We start from the raw sequence: 23,339 nt of genomic DNA on the forward strand, positions 1-23,339 counted from the left end.
AGAAAGCTTGACAAGATTCTCGACAAGCCTGACAAGGAACTCGTCGAGGAAAACTATGTTTCTTTTACGACGAGATTCTCGGTCGTGTGTACAAGGCCTCACTGATTACCACTGATCTTGAAACAGGGTGACAGCTAATTATTCTAGGTGTCCAGTTTAGGAGATCAGATGATTTACATAGTAGCAGCTATCTTCAGAGACTAAGATAAAAATTTAATAAAATATATTTAGAGATCTAAAAAGCTCTGTCACTAGAAAGAAACCATAGAAAATGGTTAACTTTACACCAGATATCTTCTTTAACCACATCTGGCCTTTGAGTACTGAGGTGTTCTGTAAAATATATCCTGACACAGCAATTCTATAATACTATATAGCACGGTTTCTAAAATGTTTAAAAAGGGGAAAGAAGGAGGAACTGAAAAAACATGAGCATATTGCAAAACTATTTCTCCTGCCCACAGTTGATGATAGACTTAAATGTGAAATAAATGGTTAAAACACCTCCAAAGATGGTAATAGCAAAATAAGCACGGGGAAGAGGTTGCCACAGAAACTTAACATACTGGAATTGTGGGGCTTTAGTGGTAAATATATTTTTATATATACATAAATAGATTCCTAACAAAATTGTATATATTATTTTACCTTTTTACGAGTTTTAAATGTAAAACGTTCAAAAGAAGCACAACATGATATCTCACTGGGGTCACTTAAAAGTGTATCTAAAGCCATTTTTTTTAATTTTGTACACGGTGGGGAAGGGTTAAAAACCCTACGATTGTCACTGGGCTTATGTGTGAGGGAATATTGCAAATTTGATCACCACAACAGGAACACAAGTTCCAATGACCATTGTCTAAGAAAGATTTCCTCGAATCCCCTGTTGTGTCTCCAAGGCAAGAATGATGTAATATCTTTCCGATGGGACATAGACAGCAAAAAGTCACCCGACAGAGCTTTAGATATACTTTAATAAAGAGTAATAGAAGGTTTAAAATACTTCCCTTCCCTTTCCTGTGGAAAATGCTGCCCCAGGTGTCCATCAGTGTCTGAAAGTCTAGGAACTTAGCTCTGATCCCTACTGAAAGTTGGGATCAGAGTTTGAAATGGCTGATCCTTTCCTTCAACAGAGATCCAAGTGCCTAGGACAGGGGTCTCCAAACTGCGGCCCGTGGGCCAGATGTGGCACTTTGCTAGCCTTTTTCCGGCCCTTGGGGCACAATTCCTCCCACTGACATGAGGCACTATTCCTCCCATTGACACCAACAATGGGCCACTATATTATCCACTGATACCAATGATGAGATACTATTACTCCTACTAATAGGGGGGAATACTCCTCTTCCTATTGACCACCAACCCTGAGGCCATATATGTTCTCACTGATGCCGGGCCTGTGACTTTTTCTTCCCTTGCTGGCCCCAATCCGGCCCTCCTAAAGCCTGAAGGGCAATAAAGTGGCCCTTTGTTTGGCCTAGGGTATCAGGCATGTGGCCAGGACTGGTGGAAACCTGGGGCAGCATTTTCCTCAGGAAAAATAAGCATTTAAGTCTTTCTATTACTGTTTATTTATACAACTCAAGTCTGTTATTGTATATTTAAGTTAATATGTATATTTAGGATCAATGATCCTGCAGTGGGTGAGAGATGGGGAAGGTGTAGAAGCATTGTTGCCCAACGTCCTTGATTCTGCAATACTGTATATTCTTCCACACCCCACACCTCCCATGTCTTGAGAATGTCCCACCAGGCAGCACACAAGTTTCTATAGCAGGTGTCAAGTGATGTGCACCTCTATCTATTCCTGATGCATCAGTGTTCTCTCAATTCTTCTGGAAATGATGAAAACTTTGCAGAAGGGATTATCCATACATTCTTATGGACAATCTACTAGGAGACAGATAATTTGGAAATTTATTCTTGAGCATTTCCATGTTACCCTCGTTGTGAAGGATCCCCAATAGCAATATATGTAGCAATCACTTGAGATGGTGCAATAAGAAGCTCAGATGAAAAGCTGAGTGGCTGCTGTCATGTCTGGAAAGGTGATCTCCCCACCAATGTCACTGTAAAGATCGTTTTTTGAATTTGCATGAAGTTCTTTTTTTTTTTGACTTGTTGATAAGCCACAGTATTAATAATTGTTTTAATTATAGTACAGTTGATTTTCAAGCTTGATAAACAAGTAGCTTTAGAAAAACTGACTTATACACTTGGAAAGTCTGTTCCCTTTTATATTAAAAAAAAGTCCTTGCTGAGGTCTGGTGACCTGAGGTTGTCTTGTTAGTATTTTTAGTTGGTATTGAACTGAGAAGAAAGTTTTAGGTTTGTTGTATATATTTGTTGATTGAGAGATGGCTAGATTCTGCTGCTGATCAATCACCAAAATCCATTTGGCCAAATCAATGATATTTCCAGTGTTTCTGGCAATATGGTGGCTTTCTTCAGTCTCATCAACAAAAGTCCCATGTTCTTCACTGGAGTCTGGGCCAGTACTGGCTGAGATCTGGGTCTCCTCCTGGTACTTGTACAGGAACAGAAACTCCGGGAGAGATCAGACCTGAAGAAAGAAAGAGGAATATCTGAACATACTGTATGTTGTCACATGCTCAATGTAAATAACAGTTATGCTTTTTACTCAGTGGCGTCTCCAGCTTTCATATTTAGGGGGGCACAGGGACAAAAGTAGGGGGGCCAACTATAAAATGCAATTATATATCTATCCAGGGGCCCTTTAATACGATCCCACAATGGGCCCTTTCACATGTTCTGCAGTGAGCTCCCTTCCTACTATACTGGGGCCCCCCAGGGTGGCAGAAAACAAGAGATATATGTCACTAGCACACAAAATATAAGGGTCCAAAGCAGTGGGAGAACTTTCAGGGTTGCAAAGGTTGTCTTGCACCGGTTCTGCCACTGTGGGGTTCCCCAGCTTCCTCTTGCTGTCCTACCCTTGCTATTGACAGCCCTGGTCTGGCATCTCCTTGGCAGCGGCGGCAGTCTATTAGGACCTAGAGCTGGTGACATTATGGGTGCATGCAGGGAAAGGCTGGCACTATTGGTTATAGAGAGCCAAGCCCCCAGCTGGTCACCTAGCAGTAATAATGCTGTATAACCTTCTCTGTTGACATGCTGATCGGGATGTGATAAAGGTGATGCTCCCAGTCAGATCTAATAAACACAGTATTGATTAGCATCAAGAGTACAACCACATATATATATAACCAAACGTATGTTCAGCAGCCATGTGGGCTCTATGCCTGTAAAGTGTGGGCTTTGATCAATAAAATCACTGATATTTAACACTAGGATTTGACTAGGAGCATCACCTGTATTGCATCCCGATCAGCATGTCAGAGAAGGCTCCACTGCTGCTAAGCAACCTGCAGGGAGCTCAACTGTCTACAACCAATAGAGATGGGCTCGGGTGTGTTTGAAATCCCACATGCCCGATCGCGCCAGGAAGCCGACACTCCACACCGCTAAATCACAGGCAGTGAGACATTCCTGATCTGTGCAGCTACGGACCGGGAAATGTCTCACTGCCTGTGATTAAAGCTGTGCAGTGTGGGCTTCCTGCGGGATCGGGCATGTGGAATTTTGAACATGCCCAGCCCATCTCTAACAACAAATTTCGCTGGCCCTCCTGTGCATCAGCCCCATAAAGTAACCAGCACTGGGTTCCAATGTGCTGCCGCCGCTGCCATGGAGACAGAGACCAGCGCTGTGAAAAGCCGGGACAGGACAGCAACTCTAGTTGTTCCAGCACTGGTCCACCTATAATGTGTAGATGGGGGAATTGGATAACTTCTTTATTTTTTCATTCAACCTAATAGTTGAATGAAAACAAGTGGTCAATGTATGGGCTGCCTAAGAGCTAAGACCAGCCATAGACATTTTAAATCTCAGCTAGTTCAGCAGGAACTGGCTGAGATTTGAACCATTATTGAGCAGATTCTCTTATGATTATCACTAGTGGTTGCTGTATAGCCACTAGTGATAATCACCGTTTGTTGGGAGAATACAATTGCTGGGCAGGAGGAATATTCCCTTGTCACCACTGTCTGTGTTGATGGGGGAATCATGCAAGGTTCTTTCCTGCAATCTGTGGATGCAGGAGAGAAATGTGCACTGTATATTACCTGCCTAACTGAAAGTGAAAGTAAATTGAGAATGTCTTGAAAGAACAGGAGAGGGGGAGGGAGACAGATGGGGGAGAGAAGGGATGGAGATAATGCAGTTCAGTGATTACAGTGTACTGCAGTCTGCAGTGCACACACTTACCCACGGTCCAGGCTAGAATCTCAGGCATCATTCACACACAGCCAGGAATGCTGCTAATTTTCATATTTACTGCCCACACATTCCCTCTCTTCAGATACAGCACGCTGGGATAGTGTGGGCGGGACTGGAAGGAAGAGGAGCTGTATTCGTCCCTGCTCATATGTGAGGGGGGGGGCTGGACTCGCTGGGCTGTGAAAGAGTGTCATAGACTGACACTCGGCTCAGCTTGTAGTCACCACTCTCGGAATTTACAGGCTGGTTCTCCTGTCCTAAGGAGTCAGTCTGACCCTCAACCCCCACCCACCCCACCTCCACAGTGCTCGCTGCAACTCGCTCTTCACCGTGCCAATGAGGATGCAGGGGAAGGAGCAGATCGGGCAGCTGTGGTTGTGTGAGCGCTCACATTATGCAGTGTCAGTGAGCAGAGGGAGGGGGAGGAATCCCCCGCAGAGCTGACTGGGGATGCTCTCCCTCTCAGGAGAGACTGTGTTACTCCAGCGGCGGCCCGAGCAAAATTTTTTTTTTTGGGGGGGGGGGGGGCACATGGTGGGGCACAGCATAATGGGATGCCATTGTTTTTACTATGCAGGTACCCACCTAACCCTATAATTTACATATCCTGTTTCAATCAGTGGCTTAAAGGGACAATCAAAACAGGGCTAACTGCCAGTGGCTTTGCAAAGGGTCTACTGACTTAATGACCAATTTTCAATTAATAACAATATGTGGAAAGTTTCTGATGGTGGGTTCCCCAACTAAAATGCATAGCACCAAATCCCCTAATTGGTTAAATAGACAAGGGTAGTATTGGGATTTTTGGAGGTGCAAAGAATAATATCAAATATATTATTTAAAAATCATTTACTTTTTATTTTGAAGAACAAAACAAAAAATATATGTTAAAATGTAACATATGGCAAGTACAAATATCACAATTTTTAACAGGACAGCATTTTTAGGGTGGGGTTCCCGAAATGTTTCGCCCATAGATCGGGCTTCTACAGGGGATAACTGTCCGGTTTGAGAGCACAAGCCTTCTAGAAAAACAAAAAAGGAAAAAAGAAGAAGAGACAAAGCACAACATGTCTCTTGTGCTTTGTCTCAGGAATTTTACCTGTAGAACCTCCAGCGCTGGATCCCAGGCTCTGGTTATTCATGTGTGTCTGAAGCTGAGAAGATGTATAGGCATCATAACTGCGGACGCTCACTGAGGGGCTTGGTGGTATCATGCAGGAATAGGAGGACGTCTGGCTTGCCACTGGCTGGGATAATATAGAAATAAATAGTAGTGTGAATAGCGTTTAGGTAGGCACAGTAAAACAAATAATAAAACAGTGTAGAAATGTTATACAAGGTGGAGGGAGCGATGCAACCAGATATTGGCTGCTATTTTCTCGCACTGATCAGAAATCAAAAACCAACATCTGAGTGGCTGGACAGGTTACAATTATTGCCTAAATGTTTCCTGGCATTTTTCTGCACATACTAAAAAATGTATAATCATCCATGGTGGTGGATACAGAGGCCAAATGCTGACAAATATGGATTAGAAGATTGAAATCCTCATTGTCCATGCCCAAATGGTGAATATAAAGCTCTAAGCTTCTGAATCAGTATTTCTCAACCTTAGGAAGACCAGAGCCTTATAAATTGTTCCAAAACCTTCCATCCCTTAACATGACCATGATCGACAGGTAGATCCCAATCAATCTTTCATTCTAAACTTCCCCTATTCTATCGATAACAAACAAACAAAATGGGCTATAAATACATACCATAGTAGAAGAAGCTATAGGGCTGATCCATTAAAACAAGAATTAAAGAAAAATATAACATGATTGCAGTTGTATCCCACAGCAACCAAATTTTTTAATGTTTAATGTTTCCTCAAAAATAAATGGTGAAATCTGAATGATTCCTAGTTACAATTCAACTTCTCTATGCATTTTCAATTCTCAATTTTTCCTGTAATGATTAGTCCCTGGAGCAGACATTTTTGCACAGTGACTCGTCACATGAATGCGCACATCGGTATGAACGGATACAAACATTAAACAAGCAAATTCAAACTGGGTATCAATGAAAGAAGAGCGATCACTAGGGCATCACTGACCATGGCAGACAGAACATACGTTTTCAAGATGAAGGCAGTGTGCAGGTCCAAGGGCAGTGCGTGCATACATACACAACATTCCGGAAGTAGATTGCACACTTTCTTGCCACCCAACTATGTGTACTGTAGTTCAGGTAAACATGGTGGCCGCAGGATGCTTCTGTGTATTTTCAGTGAAGCTGATCAACAACCTCCTCTTCCCCCTCCAGCCCCAGACAGAAGTCCTGCCTATAACTGAGGCTTCACTGTTGTGTCCCAGGCAGGCATCAGCAGAATATATGCCAAGATCCTCTATGACAACATGTTCTGTACTCTTATAGCCAGCTCAGGCAGCAGCTCTGTATTAGTAGGGATGTTGAAGTCTGGTGTGCATCATTTTGCTGGTGCTGTAAGGTGCCCCTGGCAGCCAGAGCTGGTCGAAAGGACCCACACTTCTTCTCTACCCCCACTACAAAAGTCGGTAGGAGTGTCCAACCATGGTCCACACCTACTACAACAGCTAAAGTCTAGGAAACCAAGGTAGGAGGAAAGCTGTGGCACGGTACCAGTGGTTGAGAGCCACTGTTATAAATTACAGTTGTACTGTACACTAGTCTTCAACCCTGAGCAATTTAAAGGTTTCCCCTTCAAGTCCTAAACATTTCATCAGCCCTAGATAGTGTGTTTAGATGCCCCATTGGAAGATTAAGGCTTTACAACAAGAGCATTTTACACTCACCTGTATGGGTAGGTTGTTTGGCATGGTAAAACTTGGCAGAGGTGGCAAAGAACCATAGCTGTTGGTTATAGCTGCTTCACTTCGGCTTAGCATCGATCCTATGACACAAAATTGGGAGATTTTTCATCAGATTTTAATGCTTCAAACTTTAAAAAGAGGAGAAATTGGGACATTTTTTGAGAAGTGAAGATTTTTTGCTCCTGCATGCAGACAAGGAATTAAAAGGTTAAAGAGAACCCGTGACAAAAGCTGTAATAAAGTATAACAGTTATATATTATGAAAGACCATTACTTAAAGTATAACTAAAGGCATTGGCCCATATTCAGAAAGACTTACGCCGACGTATCTACTGATAAGCCGCGTAAGTCCACGGATGCGCCGTCGTATCTAGGCGCCTAATTCTCAATACAAGATACGCCTGAATTTTGGCTTGATCCGACCGACGTAAGTCTCCTACGCCGTCGTATCTTGGGCGCATATTTACGCTGGCCGCAAGGGGCGCTTCCATTGATTTACGCTTTGAATATGCAAATGACCAAGATAAGCCGATTCACAAACGTACTTGCGCCCGTCGCATGAGTTTACGCCGTTTACGTAAGGCGTACGTCCCACGTAAAGATAAACCAACAATTAGGAGGCGCAGCCAATGCAAAGGTATGGACGACAGAACAGCCGTCGGATTTTACGTCATTTACATAAGTCGTACATGAATGGGGCTGGGCGTAGGTTACGTTCACGTCGTTGCCATTGAGCCGTCGTATCTTAGGGCGTAAATTCAACGTGATTCTGAGCATGCGCCGTTCGTTCGGCCCTTCATTTACATGGGGTCGTGCTTCATTTTAATACATCACGCCCACTTCCTTGGTATGGTAAGAAAATATAAGGAATCAGTTTTGCTTTTAGTTCTATTTTAAAGGATATGTGATACAAATACAAAAAACCCAAATTTTCTTGGACACTTCCAGATCTTTGGCCAAGAGTAGCATTTCAGTGAAGGTTTTCCCCTGTGTAGTGCTGGGATCTTCAAATCTAGTCCAGTAGCTCTGGGGTTTTTTCTCTTTTCCCTGCATCTGCAAGGAGGAAGAGGCTGGACTAAGCCTGTGCCTGTAATTGGCTACCAGCGCATAAAGGACAGGACACACCCAGGCCAGGATAATTCTGAAAGGTTGGACAGCCAGAAGGGTAAGCCCCACCCACCAGAGGAGGAGGGTTCCCTGTGCTCTACTTAAAAAAAGGTGGCCCCGGAGCGGAACCTCAATGACCCACATGACAGGCTGGGGTCCCTGAAGGTTACAAGAATCACTTGAGTGTTCTACCATCTGTCCCAGTGGCGGCCCGTCCATAGGGGGCGCCCGGGCGCCGCCCCCCATCCCCCAGTCAGTAAAAAAAAAAAAAAAAATTTTTTTTAAACCTGCCCCTTTAAAAAAAAAAAAAAATCCAAAAAAGGGCCTTATATGTGCACTGTGTCCGCGCGCCGGGCGCCGGGCACAGTGCTGAAAGAGTAGCGCCACGTCTGTGCAATCATGGGATTGCAGACGCGGCGCTACATTGGAAGCCAAAATATGGCATTGTGGCGTTCTCCATCGCGCCACTTGCTTCCGGCGCGATGGACAGTATTGTTTTCGCCTTTCAGTGTGCACCCGCTCGCAAGGCAGAAGGTACCCAAAATATCCAGTGGCCCTTTCAGGAGGTGAGCGTTACATGTGCCAATCAATAAACATGTGATACCCATTGGATCCTGCCCATCTCCTGAATAGAGGCCTGGGATTAGTAGTGGAGAGCCAGTGCTCCAGTATGGAGTGCAGGCTTCCTGTTTATAGCACCAGAAAATGTACTAGTCAGGGAAAACTGATCTCCTCAATAGGAGATTGCCTATGGTCAAAAGTAGAGATATCTAAAAATCTGTGTCATCTTCTCCATTTCCATCAGGTGGCCTGATTCACTTTGCCATTGGTCCCCTTACTTCTTCACTCTGAGTGCCCAAGCTCCAATGGAGGGCAATCTGTCCACCCCTGACCCACAGTTTTTAAGTCTATAGCCCTGTACACACAACTGGGATTCTCGTCAGGAAAAAAACATTGATTTTCTTGCTGGCCGAGTGTACACACTTACGATTCAAATGAACCGCCATTCTTTTGAATGGCATGAACGCGGTGACGTCATCGACTACGACGAGCATGCGCTCGTCACATTCGATGCCGTCGCCATCTTACTTCACCCTACCTATGCCTTGGAAGCTACCGCGCATGCGTCAAAGTCATTTCGAGCATGCACGGGTTTCCATGGAGACAGGTAAGTATACACACGCTCGGGTTTCTCGGCAGGAAAACACTGCCGAGAATCATGACGAGAAACTAGAGAGCAGGTTCTCTATTTTCTCGTCAAGATTCTGGGCAGTTTTCCTGACAAGAAACCTCAAAGCCTCGTACACACACATGGTTTACTCGGCAAGAAAGCTCTGCCAGCAGTTTTCTTGCTGTTTCGAGCCAAGAAAACAATGCATGTGTACGAGGCTTTGAGGTTTCTCATCAAGAAAACTGCCCAGAATCTTGACGAGAAAATAGAGAAACTGCTCTCTATTTTCTCGTTGTGATTCTCGGCAGTGTTTTCCTGCCGAGAAACCAGAGCGTGTGTATACTTACCTGTCTCCATGGAAACCCGCGAATGCTCAAAATGACTTTGACGCATGCGCGGTAGCTTCCAAGGCATAGGTAGGGTGAAGCAAGATGGCGGCGACGGCATCGAATGTGACGAGCGCATGCGCGTCGTAGTCGATGATGTCACCGCGTTCATGCCATCTTTATAAACATGCAAAATCTGCAGGGCATTCTTCTTTTATTGAGTTGCAGAGAGCATAAGAGATTGTGCAATGGAAAAATCACTATATTATTTATTAGGTGGTGCCCTTATATGAATGTATAAATTTCTTTTGTTGCTATAAAATATTGCAGGGGAAATGGAATCCCCTGAGCCCTTTGCAACAAACTAGCCCGAGATTCTTGTAAAAAGCACACATGTGAAGTAGCAAGAGCTCAAAGGACCCTTTTCTTGTTCCACGGGGCAGATATTTTTCCATTGTCCAGGTTTACTCAGCACTAATTTTACACTGATCAGCTATAATATTATGACCACTGACAGGTAAAGTGATTATTTTGTTACAATGGCACTTGAAAGTAAATTAGACATATTAGGTAGCAGGTGAATATGTTGTCTCTGACGTTGATATGTTGAAAGCAGAAAAAATAGGCAAGTGTAAGGATTTGAGTGGCTTTGACAGAGGAGAAAATTGTATAGGCGCCGCTAGACAACTGGATCAGAGCAACTCCAAACTTGAAGCTCTAGTGGGATGTTCCTAGTCTACAGTGGTCAGGACCTACCAAAAGTGGTTCAAAGTAGGAAAGCCATCAAACCGGTGACAGTTGACCAATGCTCGTCGATGCACATAAGGAGCAAAGGCTGGCCCATGTATTCCGATCCAAAAGAAGAGCTATTGTAGCTCAAATTGCTTAAAAAGTTAATGCTGGTTCCAATAGTAAGGTATCAGAACACAAAGTGCATCCCAGCTTGTTGCATAGCTGCAGACTGGTCAGAGTGCCCATACTGTCTCTTGTCCACAGCCTAAAGCAACTACAGTGAGCACGTGAGCATCAGAACTGGACCACAGAACAATGGAAGAAGGGACCCAGATGGGAGGACATAATGTTATGGTGGGTTGTCATAATGCTATGTCTGATTAGTGCATACTATCCTACTATATGTGATGGGGTTACTATTCAAAAGTCCTCCTATGTCTAACCACCATCTCAAAAGTAATCCGAGTCTAGTGCTACACAATGCTTTTTTTTCATAAAATAAAGGATCCAAAACTAGCTGCATAGCCGCTTGCTATAGTTAAACCCTTGGGCTTCAAGTGTATATAAACCTTTTTTTATATATAATTTAGAGCAGAATAAGGGTTAGAATTCTTGGCAAAGTTTATGGTCTTCTATATGCCTGTTAGGGAGAATCGCCATCTCTGTTTGTCTAAGTGACCATTGTTACTGAGACTGAAAGTGAGAAAACTAAAACAGAAATAGAGGTGAAATCTTTCAATGCAGACACTATAACTGTTAAAGAAAGGATTTGATTTACTCTCTGTTGTGTCTACAGGATAGGAAGTGAAGGGAAATGTCCACAATGGAACATTTCCCACACTATTGGTGACGGTGCAGCTATGTTTGACCAACAGGGCGGTCTCCCTTCACGCCCCACTGAACTCTACCCATGCTTCACCAATCCCTTACACTTAAATACACAGTCCACCCATGAGGGGTTGCGGCCTACCATCCAAGAAACCAGTGACACTGGGTTTTTTCCCCAGGTCCCACATGTAACATTGAATACCTAGATCCCCCTGGGGGGGCGGGTGATGAAACATGCATTACCCCGGGCATGGACATCATTAACCTCTCCAGTCACAAACTATCTTTAGATGAGAGAATGCTATTGGCCAAAGGCCTCACTTTTTGTCCAGAATCTCAACTAGATATGTTCGAGATCACCAAAGACTTACATCTTTTCGCACGTAAACTTTTTTTCAAAAGTTTATACTCCAAACGCAAATGTGAAACTTCACTGTCTATGACCCAACAGCATCAGGCAGACCTGGAATTACTCCTATCTCTGTCAGATGATGTGGATCCTATCGATCTCATTGACACGCTTGACTTCGAAAGGCTACCATTGGAAAAACATATTCAGATACCTCTGAGAAGACAGTTTGCCTTCTTAAAAATAAATCGGACAAATTTCCCCCATTGTCAACTAATCCTAACCTAGCTGCATTTGTTACCCTCAATTCTGCCTAAATTAAAAAAATTCAAAGACCTAGAACCAGCGGAAACCTTACCCGCCAACATAAGGAAGCCCTTGACAAACTTAAAAATTGCAACTCACTAATGATTAAACCATCTGATAAAGGTGGAAATATCGTTATCCTGGACAATGACCAGTACAGGAATATGTGTCAAAGAATCCTGTCCAACACCGAGTGGTATATGTCTATATCCATGTCAAGTATCCTCAAATTCGAAACACAGTTCTATGCTCTCATTGATGGAGCTTTCGCCCAGGGTGCGATTAATCAGGACACCTGGAAATTCCTTCGGACCAAATATCCCAAAATACCAACTTTTTACTGCCTACCTAAGGTCCATAAAAGTCTCACCAACCCGCCAGGATGACCAATAGTGTCAGGCAACGGCGCTCTTACTGAAAACCTCAGCATTTTTATAGATACACAACTCCCGTCCTACATCAAGGACACGATCCACCTACTACAAAAAATTGATTCCCTACATACATCAATTGATACACTACTGGTAGCCATTGATGTTGAAGCTCTGTATAGCTCCATCCCCCATACCCTCGGGGTGGCGGCCATCAGACATGTTATTTCTCCGATTTTCCAAAGGGATCACAAGCTGGGCGAATTTCTTGTCATGGCACTCGAATTCGTCCTTGAACATGGTGTCTTTTCGTTTGATGGCTCCTATTTCCTCCAGGTACAGGGGGTTGCGATGGGGACCTCGTGTGCCTCATCGTACGCCAACCTGTACCTGGGGGAGTGGGAGCACTCCTTTCTCTCCAGTAGGGGTGCTAGGCCATGGATTCATCATGTATCGGCTTGGTTCCGATACATTGATGACATCCTCATGCTGTGGGAAGGGTCCGTTGCCGAGTTGGACCTATTTATGTCCACTATGAACTCTAATGAGTTCAACCTGAAGTTCACAGTCTCCAGCAGTAATTCCGAAATTGCATTTTTGGACGTCCTCCTATCTAAAAATCTTGAGGGTGGCCTCTCCACTGGCCTATACAGGAAACCCACTGCGGGCAACACAGTGCTACACGCTACTAGTGCTCATCCGGCAGCACTCATTAAGTCCATTCCCTATAGTCAATACCTGCGCCTCAAGCGCAATTGTTCCAACCAGGAAGTCTTCCTATTCGAAGCGGCTGCCTTGAGAGATAGACTTCTACAAAGAGGATATTCCAAGAAATCCCTAAAAAAATCCTTTAAACGTGCAGATGGACAGACCAGAACAAATCTGCTATTCAAATCCAATAAACAACAAGAGACTACCAATGACACCCTCAGAATCATTACCAAATATCCCGGTCAGCACCAACAAGTCAGATCCATCATTAATTTTTTTTAGCACCTCTTATACGTTTACCCCAGTCTGAGCCCCTTTGTACCAGCAGAACCCGCCATTACCTATCGACGGGCATCCTCCCTTAGAGATCAACTGGTCTCCAGCGAATTCAGGGGTACCTTCCGTAAGGACCCATGTAAACGCTGTGGGACCTTTACCTGTGGGGGATGCTCGATTTGTCGATACATGAACACCAAAGGTAATGTCATCCTACCAAATGGTCGACCGTATCGGCTTCGACATTTTGCTAACTGTAAAACCGCAGGTGTGGTATACCTGCTGACTTGCAGTTGTGACAGATTTTACGTCGGCAAAACGAAACTATCTTTTCACATATGTGCCCTAAGACATATTCACTCAATGAAGACAGCCAACCCAGAACTGCCACTGGGCAGGCATGTTCTGCTTCAACACAGAGGCAAGTTTTCGGGAGCCAATTTTCTTATTTTGGACAGGATTCACCCAAGCAATAGGGGTGGCGACTGGAACAAAACACTACTTCAACATGAAACCCGGTGGATTGCCAACCTAGGTGCAAATATTCCTCCAGGTCTTAATGATCTGATTAGTTTCAGACCGTTCCTGGAGGGATTTGCATCTGGAGGTTGTGAAAAATACTAATTTACCTTGTCACGATTTTTTGACAGTACTAGAGGTACCTGGGCGCTCCTTGTCATTCTTTGCTATGTGTTATCCATTATTTATTTATTTTTGAAGGTTTGTCGCTGTTTGTGTATTTTATGTAAATTTGCTCTTTCGCATGTTATATTTTGATCGTCCCCCTTTTCTACCTCCCCTCCTTCCACTTTGGGCCCTCTGGACCGTAGATGCACCACAGGTGCCGATGCCATCCCCCTCCCCCTCCTTCCTTGGGGGGCAGGGTGCCTCTGTTCTCCTCAGGCCTGGCGCACGTATGCCTACCCCCCGGCGTTTCCGGGGGGTGGCATACGTGAGACCCTGGTCTATACCAGTTGTGGTTCGTGACCATGGGGTCTTTTTCAGTGCCAGCAGGGAACACGGTTCAGCATGGTGACCTTTCCCCATTTTTTTGGTGAAACAATGCTTTCCCTCTGAATGGGGTGATCGCCGTGTCCTCGATCCGTCTTCCCTGGACCCGTTCAGGCGTTCTTTATGTACACGTACATAATTTGGCCACCAATATTTTTTGCACATCGGTCACCATTTATATGGTGATTCATGTCTTTACCCCTTATAAGACCAATATTTTTACACTTATGACCCTGCTTACTTAAATTCCCTCCTATGTTTAGGTCCCTTTTTTTTGCCCGCATATCAGTTTTGGTGCAGTCCTCCGTATGTATATTTTTTATGTTGCCATGACAGCGCATGTTGTCAGTGGACGCCTCCCTATGTCTGTTTGTTTCACACGGCGTCCATTTCCGGGTCCTACGCTTTTGTTGGGCGTCCCCCTGTAACCATAGATACTTCCCCTTCGCCTGTTTGCTATCACCCCACCCTCGCTGGGCGGCCCGTGATTCGACCAGGCGTGGTGACGTCACACGCTGGTCACCGCCGCCCACATGCGTGTCCATCACTTTTCCCTTTACATCCCCGTGCTCTTACGGAGACGCTGCCCCTCAGCACCAATCAGATCAAGGGGGCGTTATCTCCCCTGTCCCTCCCCGCATGTATCAGCCAGCTATTTAATCACATGGGCTGCCGTACTAGGACAGCGCCGGCTGACCGTGGCTACTAGCTGCATATCCTCCTACCAGGTAAGCTTGTCTACCTTTTTTGCTATGGTTGGAGACACGCTGGGCTTTGCACCCCAGGTCCTCCCCATATGCCAATCAATGATTTATACACTGTTTTTTACAGAGTCTTGGATAATTGGTGTTTTTACACTATAGTCCATCCTGACCCCTGGGACCGTCCTTGGCTCATCCCCTGCTTCACTGCAGGTATGCAGCATGTTCAGGTTTCCTATGCAATTCACGTTGAGCAATATTTTCTCATGTGTTATATACTGTTTACATCTTATTTCAATCATTACCTTTTTTTGCTCTCTTAGGAGCTCTGTTTATAAAATATTTTGGATTCCCCGATTGGGTGCTTGGCTATGTTTTAGATGATTGGAACCATACTTTTGCCTCCTGGCTGCTCCCCTGTTTTCTTCCAAGCAATTTAAGCCCTATCACAGGTAGACGTCTCCCCTATCTTGGTCTATTATACAATTGATCCTTATACATACTAATAATTACTTATGCCTATTTTAGCTATACTGTAATAATTTTTTTGCCTTCGCAGGAGTCGTGTGTGCATAACCCACACCTTCTTCTGCTCGCCCAGGGTTTGTCCTTAGGAGTTCTGGGACCCTTCTTTGTGTCCCCGTGGCTTGCTCCCTATCCACCTTAGGGATTCTGTACCACGGTGCTCTCCGGTCCTTTCGGTCCATATACGTGGTGATGGGTATGTGGTTTATGCTTTGTGCAGATTTTAATTTGTGCTTTTCTTTTCCTGTATATGAATACACATTGTAATCTGTTTCATTATAATTTTTACTATATACAGTATAAATTTCGCATGGACTCTGGCCCCTGAAGAAGGGACGAAACTCCGAAACGCGTAGGGCCTGAACTCATCCCTGCGGATGCACACACCACCTATTGATGTACCTTGTTCTTAAACAATTTTGTCGCTCTATACATTTCTTCTTTGTATTTCTTTATATAATAAATGTTATTACATTATATACCCTCTCCAATTTTTGTTACTGGTAAAGCCCCATCCTGGGGGAATTTCTCCTCTTTCCAAAAAAAAAAATGATGGGGTTTTAACCATTACCTACTCAATTTAAAACTAACAAAACAGTTTGTACACAGAATTCATGAAACAAAGAGGCCTATGTCATCTTTTGAATGTTGGTGCTTTACCTCACTGGGACATAAAGGACATATTTTCTTCTTATACACTCAATTTATTACTACTACATCCAAACTACCCTACTTGGAAAAGTGGGTACCAGACATTGAACAAACGATAATAAATTAAAGGGTCACTAAAGGAAAAACATTTTTTTGCTGAAATGACTGTTTACAGGGTATAGAGACATAATATTTAACTGATTCCTTTTAAAAATGATTAAAAATAGATAAAAAACAATCATATAATGTACCTACAGTTTAGTTTCGTTTTTGCTGTTGTTTCCTGGTTCTCTGATGTACAGAGCCAGAGAGCCAATAGAGAGCAGTGAAGGTTTTGCAAAACGAAACTGGATTGGTGCTGAGGGGTTTTAGACACACCTCCTTGATTAGTCACCACAGTGAGAAATCTCCCAGTACTGTGGTGATCAGGAAACAGACAACCAGGAAGTGTCCAGAACAGAGAGGAATTACAGCAACATCAAAGCAAAAACGAACAATGAGGACATGAAACCAGGACTGCAGTAAGGTAAAAAAAAAATTCCTTTAGTGATCCTTTAAAGATGGGCAAAAATGTTCTATACAAAGCCATAAAGGAAATAATTAATATCTCTCATAAAAGCAAACTTTAAAACCATCTCTAACCATCACTTAATTCCTTATAAAGTAGCAAAAATACTGTAGAGTAAAATACTTCAAAATGTTTTAGACAATTTGACTACTGAGGAACAATCTAACATTTTTTATGGCAGTTTCTCATTATTAGATGCTTCTGGAAAAGGATATATACTCCTATGTACTCTGTCAGCCACCCTAATATTGCCAAAAATCTACATATAGCCCAAAACACTCTTTGGTTGCGCTATATATGTTTTTCACTCACTCACTCTCAACCTCTGATATTCTAAATCTTCTTAGCAGGCAAAAATATCAATAGCTAGATCTTGGAAATCACCAACAATTAATTTAACGTTAAATGAAACCATTTTTTTAATGAGTCAAAAAGTTGGCTGAGTATTTCACATGAGCTTGAGAAAATTTAAACCCCCCCCCCCTGGATTCAATATATTTGTCAATACATCTTTGCTTTGGTTTTTCAACATCTCGTACTGTGTTTTTCGTGTAAGTTCTTCTTTTCCACAAAAAAAGAAAAGGTGAACTAACTACAAAAATCCTGCCCGCCACTCTGTACCCCAATGCACAAAGCAGCTGTGATGCCCTCTGCTGCCGGAGTAGCATTCTGTACACCACACACTACAATACACAGCACTGGATTGAGTACCAAAATTATGCTTGCACTGGCAAGTGCTCATTGGCCAACACAGCCACTTAAACATGCTGACCAATGAGAAACTCGTCTGAGACTTCTTCTTCTGGTAAGCTGTTCCAGAATAAAGAAGTGCTTCTCATCGGTCAGTGTGGTCATGCTGACCAATGAGAGCTTACCATTTGCAAGCATTACAATGGATACTCACTGAAGGGTTGTGTATTGCAGTGCATGGTCAGACGCTATAGGCAGAGGGTTGGCCAGGTTATGTGGCATTAGTTTACCTTTCACAAAAAAAAATCAAAAAAGGTGAACCTATATGCCTCATGCACACTGGACGTTTTTGGACGTTTTTACAGCAGCTGTTTTTGGCAGTAGACGTTTTTTTTCTACAGTCAATAAACTCTCCATCATGTTATCCTATGTGTCCATGCACAAATAGGCTGTTATCAGCAGTTTTGATCAGTGGCATTTTTGAGCAGTAAAAAAAAAAAAAAGTGGGTTCTGAGAGACGTTTTTCATCTGTAAAAACGCTAATAAACGCACAAAAACGTCACTCACCAGCGTGTTTTAATGTTTTTGATTCATTGAAAAAAAAAAAATTCTTCTTTAAAAAAAACGCTAACAATCGATAATACGAAAAAAACGCTACTGAAAAAAACTTTGAAAAAAGTTGAAAAACTCACTGCAAAGCTACTGCCGTTTTTATAACATTATTTTAACGTCCAGTGTGCATGAGGCCTTACTTTTATACTAGTTCTTATTGTTACTCTGTATTTTTGCTACATAAGCATTGCAACATTGTAAAAGTAAATTCTATGACCTTTTTATTTATTCAATAAGCATAATAAAAAGAAAATAGGGAAAAAAAATTGGGCTATATCATAGAAACACAAAATCAACATACATCTTCTGTAATACAAAATGGCACAGAACGTTAACCACAAATAAATGTACCCAAAGGTGGACCTCTGGGCTAAAGCCCAACTCCGGAAAAATAAAATAAATAAAATAAAATACGGTAAGTTGTCCATGCAAGGGTTAACTGCTTGTTACACATCTCGCTCTAAACATAATTGTGGGTGGGGTGGGGAGTGTATAACTCCGATGATACACATTTTTGCAAATACAAGTTTTTTAATATACAGTATAAGGGTACGTAATTTACCAAAATTTAGGTCATATTGTTACAAAGCATTTTGGTCCCATAAAAAAAAAAAAAAAAGGATTTTACATTATTATTTTATAAAATACATATAAATATCTAGTGAACCCAGAATTATCTACTGCATAAAGATACACATTTTACAAATTTTATATAAAACTAGTGACTCAAGTTGCAATGTTGAAGTCATCTCAGCTAGGCTGTGCCTACAACAACCAATCATACTGCAGCAGCAGAAAGAATGTCTTATGGGGGCGGACTGGGCTAAGAGGCAAATTAGTCAAGCGCCCCCATAAAGCAGCCGCACTTCTACCAGTATGCGGGTGGCCAGCATTCCGCAACTGTGGGTGGGGTGGGGGGGCTCTGCTTCTAATTTTGACTGTCCTATCATCCTGGACCACAAACCTTCCTCACTGTGCTATGTTTTCTGCTGCACCACTGGCATGGTTATATCTTCTTAGTCCTCTCCATAAAATTATCCGAAATTTGTGCTTAAAGTAGAACTATAGGCAACACTTTTAACTTTGGATAGAGTAAGGGAGGGTTATAGCCCGTCAGTTTATTTTTTACCATCCCTATCCCATTGCAGAGATTTCCCTTCACTTCCTGCCCCATGGCCAAACAGGAAGTGAGAGGAAATCTATGCAAATTAAGGGAATCCATTGCCCCCCCCCCCTCCCAGGTCCTCAGAACTAGTGTCTTCACTCAAAAATTTCAGGGCGGGTCTTAACAGAAAGGGGTGGGTCAAATTTAAATTAGGGGTGCATGAGTTTAGTCAGGCCTAGGGCAGCACAAATTATAAATACACTTCTGCATACAGTACAGGTTCTTTTCAGATCTTATAATAAGTGACTGTTGTTTGTAATGTTGTCTCCTTCTCTTGGTGCTTACCTGAGCTGGGTGGCGGCATGGACTGGTAAACACTGTTGGAGAAAGAACTGTTGATAGAAAGATGGCTGGACGCGCTGCCTGCCTGGCGCCTCTGGTTACGTAGTTTTTCTTCTCGTCTCCATTTGGCTCGGCGGTTTGAGAACCAAACCTAAAAGAAAGAGGACCTGTGACACGGTGTAAACACTGTACTGAAATCACAAAAATAATGCTATGAAGAACTAGGGTAAGAGAAGTAGGCAATGTAATTGATTCTTCTGTTGATTAATATTTTTATTGCACCTTGGAAGTGTCATATTTAATGTCTTTGGTCTCTCCATACTGTTTACTTGCCAATGGCAACATTAGCCACCCAGGCCGAGGATGTGTTGGATATGACAGACTCATTTGAAATTTAGCACCTCAGAAAAAGAAGTCAACTAGGCACAAACATGTGCACGGATGTTCAGAAATTCATAGCAAAATGTTAAAAAGTCTCACTTTCAATTGTATTAATGTGTTCTTTTCCAGGCGAGTGGACAAGTGCTTGGAGACAGAGAAAAGTGCGGTCTGACAAAGTAGCCATCTCCTTGCTAGATATGTTGTTGGATAGCTGTGAAGTAAGGTGGAGTGCCTTGTCTGACCTCACAGCTTTTTCTCACTGCAGAGAGTAGGTAACTATATTTGTTATTTAAAAAAAATAATTTACTTTAGTTTTACTTTTATTCCTGATGGTATTTGTTTTGCTTTCTTTTTAAGTGCGGGTTGCATGGGATGTTATCAACATGTGGTGAAAATTTTATGTCAATAGCTCCTTTAAAAATATATTTACCTAGAAAAATGGTGACAAGTTTAACCACTTCCCACCTGGTCAATAGGGGATTGACGTCCGGGAAGTGGTTTCATTATACTGACTTGACGTCCTGCAGGATAACAGCCGGCCCCCCCCCCGGGGGGGGGGGCGGCGCACATTGCGGCGGTCGGTAATGTGGTGTGTCAGTCTCACACAACGATACCCTGATCTCGGTAAAGAGGCTCTTTACCACGTGATCAGCCGTGTCCAATCATGGCTGATCACAATGTAAACAGGAAAAGCCGCAGATTGGCTTTTCCTCACTCGCGTCTGATAGACGTGAGTAAAGGAGAGCCGATCGGCTGCTCTCCTGACAGGGGGGGTTTGTGCTGATAGTTTATCAGCGCAGCCCCCCCTCGGATCACCGCACAGGACCACCAACATGCCGCCCAGAACCACCAGGGATGGGCATCCACACTGGACCACCAGGTATGCCCCCTAGACCACCAGGGAATGCCAATTGGTGCCAAGGCAGCTGCCAATCAGTGCCCATTCAAAATCCCTGCCAGTGCCAGTGCCGCCAGGGATACCCATCAGTGAATATCAGTGCTGCATATCAGTGTCCAGCAGTGCCGCCTATCAATGCCACCCATAAGTACCCACCATTGCAGCCTTTTAGTGCCGATCAGTGTCGCCTATCAGTGCCAATCAGTGCCCACCAGTGCCACCCATGAGTGCCCATCAGTGCCGCCTATCAATGCCCATCAGTGCTGCATATCAGTGCCACCCAACCGTGCCGCCTACCAGTGCCCATCAGTGCCACATGTCAGTGGCTGTCAGTGCCACCTCATTGGCGCCGCCTCATCGGTGCTGCCTTATCAGTGCCTGTCAATGCCACCTTATCAGTGCCCATCAGTGAAGGAGAAAACTTACTTATTTACAAACTTTTATAACAGAAAAAAATACTTACATTTTTTTCAAAATGTTTGGTCTTTTTTAATTTATATAGCAAAAAATAAAAACCCCAGAGGTGATCAAATATCACCAAAAGAAAGCTCTATTTGTGGGAACAAAGTGATACAAATTGTGTTTGGGTACAGTGCAGCATGACCGCGCAATTGTCATTTAAACAGCGACAGCGCAGAAAGCTGAAAATTTACTTGGGCAGGAAGGGGCGTAAGTGCCTGGTATGGAAGTGGTTAATACTTATTTTACCCGCTGTATATAGAATTAAGATATCAGAAAAGCCCACGGGGTTCACAGTAAATGTAATTGTTTCCCTTCGGTACAGCAGGGAGGAATTTAAAAATTGATGAAGTCATATCAGATGTTCATCTTTCACTGTATTGAGCGCTATAAAAGAATGAAATATGATTGCTCACTGAGCGCCACGGTTACTTATTTCAATGCAGAATATTGGGCCTCAACTTGAGAACTGCATTAAAAAGGAACTAGTGGTTCCTGTTGTGTAACAAACATCCTTCCTCTTTTATTTATTTATTGGTAAATGAAAAGTATATATAGATCACATTGTTATTAAACAGGATATATATAGTGCCAACAGTTTGCATCTCTTTACAATATAAAGGAGGATAGTACAGCTACAATACAATTCAAGACAAGATGGTTAGGGGCCCCATAAGAGCTTACAATCTAATATATCGATGAATCAGATCCAGATCACACAGCATCATAAAATACCCTCTGATGCTTTTTAATTCATGCTGCCATTGCTGAGTAATTGGGAGTGTCAAGTCTGTGGTTTAATTTCATTCTATTTTCTATTTTTGAGCCAACAGAATGGACTCTAACGTTTTAAAATTCCAAAGAAAATATATACAACTTTCATTGTAAAATAATTGTGGACACTGACGCAGTGAAATGATCTAGAATAAACCTCTCCTAAGAGAAATACTGTACATAGGCTGCCACTGCTGCTTTTTTCTCGTATTGCTAGTTGCCTGCCTGTCATAATGATCCTTTGATACAAAAACTTTCTGAGTCACTTTCTGAGTCACTGACTTAACCACTTGCTTACTGGGCAGTGGGCACTTAAACCCCCCTCCTGCCCAGACCAATTTTCAGCTTTCAGCGCTGATGCACTTTGAATGACAATTGCACGGTCATACCACACCGTACCCAAATGACATATTTTATCATTTTTTTCCCAGAAATAGAGCTTTCTTTTGGTGGTATTTGATCACCTCTGTGTTTTGAATTTTTTGTTAAATTTGTTTTTTAACCACTTCCCGACCTCCTCATGTACATTTACGTCGGCAGAATGGCACGGACAGGCACAATCACGTACCTGTACGTCCTCTGCTAGACGTGGGTGGGGGGTCCGATCGGGACCCCCCCCGGTACATGCGGAGGTCGGGTCCGCTCGGGGAGCGATCCGGGACGACGGCGCGGCTATTTGTTTATAGCCGCTCCGTCGCGATCGCTCCCCGGAGCTGAAGAACGGGGAGAGCCGGCTTCCCCGTGCTTCACTGTGTCGGCGCATCGATCGCGTCATCCCCTTTATAGGGAAGACACGATCGATGACGTCATTCCTACAGCCACACCCCCCTACACTAGTAAACACACACAAAGTAAACCCTAACTCCTACAGCGCCCCCTGTGGTTAACTCCCAAACTGCAACTGTCATTTTCACAATAAAGAATGCAATTTAAATGCATTTTTTGCTGTGAAAATGACAATTGTCCCAAAAATGTGTCAAAATTGTCCGAAGTGTCCGCCATAATGTCGCAGTCACGAAAAAAATCGCTGATCGCCGCCATTAGTAGTAAAAAAAATAAAAAAAATAAAAATGCAAAAAAACTATCCCCTATTTTGTAAACGCTATAAATTTTGCGCAAACCAACCGATAAACGATTATTGCGAAGAATACGTATCGGCCTAAACTGAGGAAAAAAAAAAATTTTATATATGTTTTTGGGGGATATTTATTACAGCAAAAAGTAAAAAATATTGAATTTTTTTCAAAATTGTCGCTCTATTTTTGTTTATAGCGCAAAAAAATAAAAACCCGCAGAGGTGATCAAATAC

At 43.1% G+C, this 23,339-nt stretch overlaps 1 protein-coding gene across 1 annotated transcript in view; it reads right to left on the bottom strand.

Annotated features, from left to right (window-relative positions):
* Nucleotides 1-1,406: 1,406 nt before the first annotated feature.
* LOC120916496 (paired box protein Pax-6-like) overlaps nt 1,407-23,339 on the bottom strand; it is an 88,917-nt gene continuing 66,984 nt past the window's right edge. Inside the window, exons 5-10 of the mRNA XM_040327493.1 lie at nt 19,528-19,669; nt 8,391-8,402; nt 7,356-7,367; nt 7,119-7,216; nt 5,402-5,549; nt 1,407-2,563 (exon numbers count right to left, since the gene is read on the bottom strand). Coding sequence (XP_040183427.1) covers nt 2,478-2,563; nt 5,402-5,549; nt 7,119-7,216; nt 7,356-7,367; nt 8,391-8,402; nt 19,528-19,669 — 498 coding nt within the window. The 3' untranslated portion in view covers nt 1,407-2,477. The remainder of the gene's footprint in view (nt 2,564-5,401; nt 5,550-7,118; nt 7,217-7,355; nt 7,368-8,390; nt 8,403-19,527; nt 19,670-23,339) is intronic.

The sequence above is a fragment of the Rana temporaria genome, chromosome 10 (assembly GCF_905171775.1).
Source record: "Rana temporaria chromosome 10, aRanTem1.1, whole genome shotgun sequence".
In the NCBI taxonomy this organism is placed as follows: Eukaryota; Metazoa; Chordata; class Amphibia; order Anura; family Ranidae; genus Rana; species Rana temporaria.